Here is a 7,633-nt window from a genome sequence, read left to right as displayed (position 1 = left end):
TCGTAAAAATCTTTTAAATTATCCTTAACCTCATTATATGCATTATTGATTTTATCCTTAGCATCTTTGAGCTTTTGATGATTTTCATTAACAAATTTTGAAGCTTTATTAAACTTGTCCATTCCATTAAATACGAATTTAAAAAGGGAGTGCCACGAATCATTTGATCCACCATTTTTACTTCCTTGTTCACCTGATCCACCATTACCTCCTTGATCACCACCAGTGCCTCCTCCTTCACTACCTGAACCCACTGGTTCACTATCTTTGGCACCTTTACCATCCGAACCTCCTGATCCTCCTTTGTCACTACCTGGTCTACCTTCTGAGCCACCTTTTTCAGTATCTTTACCAGGAGATTCACCATTTGATCCGCTACCTGTATCTCCTCCTTGATGGCTTGAAGCTCCTTGATTACCTGTGCCACGATCTGATCCACCACTTGTACCTTCTTGACTTGTATTTTCACCTCCTTGGGTACCATTAGATATTTGACCATCTGGTACACCACCTTGTACACTCTTTGTATCTTTTGTTCCACCACCTGAACTTTCTTGACCATTTTGTACACTACTTTGTCCACCACTTGATACACTACCTGGAGTTCCTGTTCCAGCATCTGTACCTGTTGATATATCGCTTCCATTTTTTTGCCCGCTTTGTTTAGTGCTCTCCATATTCCCTTTATTTTCAGAGCCCGGTGCTTGGCTTGATGCATGGGGTCCTGGTGGTTTCGCTTTTTTTGATGAGTCTATTTTTTTTTTTTTTTGGGGGAGTTTACATTCTTCATTACTGAAGTCATATGATATAAATCTTCTCACCGCTTCCATCTCTTCTCCATCTTCTGGTGTAAGTTTTTTAAGTTTAGTTGCTAAATTATCGTTTGAACTATTATTCTTAATAGCATATCTTATAAAATCATCATATATACCTTTTAATTTATTCAATAAATCAAGATATGATTGGCATTCAGAAATGTTCTTATAAAGGGTTCTATATTGACGACCGCAATCGGTAGAATATTTAGGAATTTTCTTATTTTTGGCACCGTTATTATAATCTGTAATTATTTTACATATAATATTAAGTAATTTATAAAATTCGCTCATATACTTAAGATTAGCTTCTTTCAAACCCTGCTTCATATTTAAAAGATCCCAATAATTCAATATTCCTTTATGGTTCTTTAAATAGTCGTCATAAGCCTGCTTTAAAGTAAAAGCATCCATATACCCTTTTCTAATATTTTTGCCTTTTCCTTTTTTGTGTATCTTAAGCAATTTATCACTTATCCACATCAATAAATATTCATCATAATCATTATACTTTTGGGTTCTTTTTATTGATTCTTTGAATGTCTTAATTATATATGCGATCAAAGCATTAATATAATCTTCATTTGTTTTACAACTGCCATTATGACAATATCCTTTGATGGTTGATTTTTCGTTAATTTTCTTCGTATCGACAGTTTCATCATTAAAATAACTATCACCTTTAATAAGATATTTACACTAAGAAATATTTATAAAAATATACATTAATTCAAAATTTATTCAAATAAAATTTAATATGATTTGAATATAATTTAAACATAATAAAATTAAGGATATATATGTTTTATTTTAAAATAAAGTTATTTACCATTGGTTTGTGATCCATTGTAATGGGATTTTGTTTTTAAACTGTAGATTGGCATCATATTGTTTTTATATAAAATGTATAGACTGGAACAAAATAGATTAAACAATGGATCGATTTCTCTATATAAAATTGTCAAACATAAACGCACTATTAGATTTTCTTCAATAATAATATTTTAAATTAATATACAACAATATAATAAAATAAAACATATATTCACTTTTACTACAATTTAGATAAGTATCCTTATTTTGTGATTTGTTCGAAACATTTTTATCATATGCGAAATATCGCTATTCTTAATAATATTTGGAATACCTTCATTGTATAATTTTGTGTAACATTTTAATAAGTTTAAATAAAACACATTTTCTAATTATTATACGTTCTTACATTAGATAACTATGCATTTTCTTGATTTATAGTAAAAGCATAACCAATTTTATATTATTATAAATATATAAAGAATTAAAAATGTGCTATTACTATAATTGTTAAAAATGTATTTGTATCTCATTATTTGAATGGCATGTATTGATATATGCTATTGTTCAACGTGAAATATTACACTTTTTTATATAATTTATAACAAATATAAAACACTATTTGTGTTTAAATTTAATATTATTTTCTTTTTCTAAATAAATATAATACGTTTAATTATCTTAATTAATAATTCACTTTAGAATATGTAATAACATTGCTTATGCATTAGCATTTCTTTATATATATAACATAAGTAATGAATAGTTTTGAGTGTATATAGTATCTAATTTTTAAAATTAAAAAAGCATAATATACAAATATATCGATTGAGCTATTGCAATTAAAATGAATCATGAATATAAATTAGTTTTTGGGTAATAGTTATTATATATAAAATGTATATTATTCTTTTCATTCTTATTATCTATTTAATATATAAATGATAATAAATGTATTTTAAACAATAAAGAAAATAAATATAATTTAATATATTAATTTTTATTTAAAAATTCTATAAATACTTTGGTTAGAATAATTAATTAATTTGAAAATCAATATAATATGAGCTACCATTTTAAGTACACATTTATACTTATAATCTAAACATATATTATGTGTTATATATTTTATAATAAAACTTTATTTATTTATATAATGAAATAGCTGTATTTTTAACGAGCATTATGGAATTATTATTATATTGATTGATAACTTTAATGTCATAGCACCATAATAAAATATACTTAGCAACAAAATGTAGTGTTTTATTTGATTTATTATGCATACAATTTTAATCTTATCATACCTTTAAGAACATATTTAACTAATTTATACCCATATAGTGCATCAAATAAGCATAATATATTGCTCATATTTAGTAGCATACTAATCCATTATTATTACTATGATTGCTACTAATATACCACTGTACACTACAATGAGATAATTAATGCACTCAAGAGAAATACTTTAAACCAATTACTAATTTTCCTTGCTTCATTGTTTTAAAGTGCAACATTTTAGAGCATATATTATTTCGTAATATCACTATATTTAAAATATAATTTTATAAGTTTGTGCATATATAATAGCCTAGTATAAATATTATTGTTCAAATAAAATTAATTATGTGCTTTTTCGATAAAATTAATATTTAATTATATGAATTTTTTACAATAAAATAATATTTCAATATTATTTGTAGAATATTTACTATATTATATGTATAAGGATATAATAATAACCCTATTTCTATATACCTAATTTTTTTAATTATCATAAAAATTATTATATGAAATTTTATTAATATTTTATTTTTTAACTATTTTAAATATAATATATTTATACCTCAAAACTATAAATTTTAAAAATTAATAGTGAGTAATATGTTATTATGCCGTATGGTAAATAAATTAAAGTGTATAAATAAACTTCTATTAATACTAATTAATTTTAATAAAATGTAAAGTAATCAGATAAATCGAAAATATTATATATTGTTAAAATTTAATAAAATATTATACATATATCTATAATATAATTTTATTGTATTATTAAAAATGTTAGATGCATAAAATGCCTTTTATAGATAATGTTGCATTGTCGAATCTCGATCGATATTTAATGGATCCATATTTTATGATTACCTATTATATATTAGTATTATGTTTAAATAATATTAAACATATGCATATTAACCTGAAAGTATATCATAATGCAGATAAATGTTCCAAATGAGTTTGATTATTACAGTTTATTTGGTATAATATAATTTAAATCAAAATAAAATGCTCTATCAAACAAAGAAACATACTGTGTTACTCATGGTTCAACATAGCTATGGGTTAACACGCCTTATATAATATATAATAAGGGTTCTTATATATAGTTAGACAAAATTAGAAATAAATTATAAAATGTGAAGTTATAATATTGCCACATGTAATATATACAATCGAATTCGATGAAGGTATTGTAACTTATGTAAAATATATTATTCGACCCCTTTCATATTAACGAGTATGCAACTTTTGGTTGTATATTTACTCACCATCCCGAGATTAAACATACGGGATGACATATATATTTAATCAGGATTTATAGACAAATAAATATGGCCAAATTATAAATAAATTAATTAAAATATGATTTTAATTCAAAGTATAGGCTCCATAAAACAAAGCTGTAGCCCATAGTCCCAAACTTTAACCCCAAATATGGGTTCCCCAAAACGTAACTATATTTCCTGAGCCCACCCCCCAATATAGATTATAATTTTATTAATAAATGTGTTTAAATTAAGTTTATTTAAAATATTATAATTATTAACTATAAATGAGTATATTCAAAATCCATTAATATATATGCATGGAAATAATGATAAATGAGTTTTTGACAAATATAAAATAGAAATAAATTATATATGTGAATATGTATTAAATTAAAAATATATAAAATAAAACAAACACAAATATAAGTTATAAGACATAATATACATTAAGAATGCAAAATTATGTATTTTAAAATGTGCATATAAAATATAAAATTATATGCATACAAATAATAAATACTATGGTTATAGCAAATGGATCAATCTTATTTCAGTTATTAATTATTTTCGTAATATTCTTTCACAAACTATATACTACAAATAAGAATAGTAACGAAACAATTCGTATAAATATATATATGTTAACGTTTTATTCAATTGTATAAAAAAAATGTATTACTACTTTTATTTTAATAAATACATAATAAAACCCTAAACCTCAACTTTACAAAAAATATAAGACATTAATTAAATTTATCATTCTATAGTGTCTCGCTTTCATTTATAGACAAAAAAAATTAACAAAAAATTAACAAAAAAAATCAACAAAAAAATCAACAAAAAAATCAACAAAAAAAATCAACAAAAATATCACAAAAAAATCAATAAAAAAAATTAATTAATAAATGGTGCAGGGCCTATTGCATAAGTTTGTATATATTTAATAATGGAACTTTCCCCCATAAACGGAATTTATAAATTTTTTAGTCTGTTTTTTTCGACTATATGATTTTATAATTATTTGCATCTTCTTTCTTCTATCACTTAAGTTTATAACTGTTCATGTCGTTTTATTTACACCAAACAAATTTGTAGATTTTTTCATTTTTTTTCTTTTTAATTTCTTTCTCCGTTCAAATACCAAAAACTAACATAAAATTATAAAAAATGAATAATATTTTACAGTCAGGAAATATTTTAAAAATTGTACACTTCATAATTTTCTTTTATTTACCTTGTACATAATAGCTAAAGTAATGGATATTATAATAACTATAATTGGAATTCCAATTTTTTTGAATTCTTTGAATATAAATATATCACCTATTCCTATTGTTCCATTTCCTTTTGTTTCGGTTCCTGGATTTTCTGATTTAACCACTGGGACTTCCACCGGTTTTTCAGATTCTTGATCGCTTTTATCAGAATTTTGGTTTTCAGAAGGTTCCTGAGACGATTGATGTTCTTGAGTTTGATCTGTAGAACTTGGTGAAGTTTCTGATGAAGTTTGTTCTGAATTTTTTTGGGGTTGTGATGCGCCATCCCCTCCTCCGCCTGATTCAGCAGGGGGCTCTACTTCTTTAGAATCGGTACTTATATTGTCAATCATCTCTTTTAAAACACTAATATATTTACCGTAGGTAGTTTCTAAATTACTCAAAGCTGTACTATAAAAATTCTTAATAGTGTCTGTGGTCTCTGTAATTCTTTTATTAATCGTTTCAAATGAAGGGGTAGCATTAACTAAATATGTTGCAGCATTTAAAATTCCCAAAGATGATGCTTCTGGAACAATATTTATGGCATTTTGTCCACCATTTGAATCTTCTGATCCACCAACTACCCCATCATCAGAACCTTTTTTATCGGTAACCATAGTTTGTTCATGGTCCTTTGAATCACTTTGAGAATCCTTTTGATTTTCTGTGTCACTACCTGAATCTTTTTGCTCACTCGAATGATCTTTTGGTTGTTCTGGCGATTGTGATGGAGGTGGTGAATCTTGTTTTTGCATCTCTGGCGATGGTGTCAATGGTAGTGAAGATGAGGTTGATTCTAGTTTTGTAGGTTGTAATGGTGGTGAGGCCGATTTTTTTTTGACTTTACATTTTGAATCACTAAAGTTATATGTTTTAAAACCTCTCACCGCCCCCATCTCTTTTCCATCTTCTGTTGTGAGTGTTTGAAGATTAGTTGCTAATTTATTTTCTGAATCAGTTTTCGTAATAGCAGAATCTCTAAAATCATCATATACACCTTTTAATTTATTCAATAAATCAAGATATGAATTGCATTCAGAAATGTTCTTATAAAGGGTTCTATATTGAGTAAGGCAATTTTTAGAATATTTAGAAAGTTGACTACTTTTGGCACCTTTATCATTATAATATGCAATTGTTATACATATATTATTAAGTAATTTATAAAATTCGATCATATACTTAAGATTAGCTTCTTTCAAACCCTGCATCATATTTAAAAGCTCCCAATAATCCAATACTTGTTTATGTTTCTCTAAATACTCTTCATAAGCCTTCTTTAAAGTAAAAGCATCAATATAGCCTTTTATATTCTTTTTGCCTATGCTTTCGATGTGTATCTTAAATAATTTATCACTTATCCACATCAATAAATATTCATCATAATCATTATGGCTTTCTTTTCTTGATATTGAATCTTTGAATTTCATGTATATATATGCGGCCAAAGCATTAATACTTTCTCCATTTGTTTTACAACTATTATCACGACAATATCCTTTGATGGTTAGTTTTTCGTTAATTTTCTCCGTATCGACATTTTCATCATTAAAATAACTATCACCTTCGAGAAATAACTTACACTAAGAAAATAATTATAAAAATATGCATTAATTCAAAACTTATTCAAATAAATTTAATATTATTTAAATATAATTTAAACATAATAAAACTAAGGATAGATATGTTTTATTTTAAAATAAAACTATTTACCATTTTTTCGGTGTCCATTGTAATGGATTTTCTTTAAACTATAGATTGACATATATTGTTTTTACATAAAACTTATATACTACACCAAAAAAATTATGCAATTATTTGTCTTTATATGTGAAATTGCCAATAGTTAAACGCACTATTAGCATTATTCTCAATAATAATATTAATTTTAAATTAATATACAACAATATAATAAAATAAAACATATATTAACTTTTATTGCAATTCAGACAAGTATCCTTATTTTGTGATTTGTTCGAAGTATTTTTATCATATGCGAAATATCGCTATTCTTAATAATATTTGGAATAGCTTCATTGTATAATTTTGTTTGACATTTCAATATCTTTAAATAAAACACATTCTCTAATTATTATACGCTTGTATATAGAGAACTATCCATTTTCTTGATTTATAGTAAAAGCATAACCAATTTTATATTATTATAAATATATAAAGAATTAAAAATGTGTTA

The 7,633-nt window shown here is 24.7% G+C and overlaps 1 protein-coding gene across 1 annotated transcript; it reads right to left on the bottom strand.

The window, feature by feature from the left end:
• Window positions 1–5,240: 5,240 nt before the first annotated feature.
• Window positions 5,241–7,170, bottom strand: PVVCY_0502670 (PIR protein CIR protein; the record flags this gene model as incomplete). Its single annotated transcript, XM_037635059.1, has 3 exons — window positions 5,241–5,327; window positions 5,415–7,022; window positions 7,153–7,170. 3 exons carry the CDS (start codon window positions 7,168–7,170, stop codon window positions 5,241–5,243), a joined length of 1,713 nt encoding a protein of 570 aa, XP_037490243.1.
• Between the last annotated feature and the right edge of the window lie 463 nt (window positions 7,171–7,633).

Source organism: Plasmodium vinckei, assembly GCF_900681995.1.
Source record: "Plasmodium vinckei vinckei genome assembly, chromosome: PVVCY_05".
Taxonomy (NCBI): domain Eukaryota; phylum Apicomplexa; class Aconoidasida; order Haemosporida; family Plasmodiidae; genus Plasmodium; species Plasmodium vinckei.
Note: the sequence above shows the minus strand (reverse complement) of the source record. Positions and strands in the feature narration are given on the sequence as shown.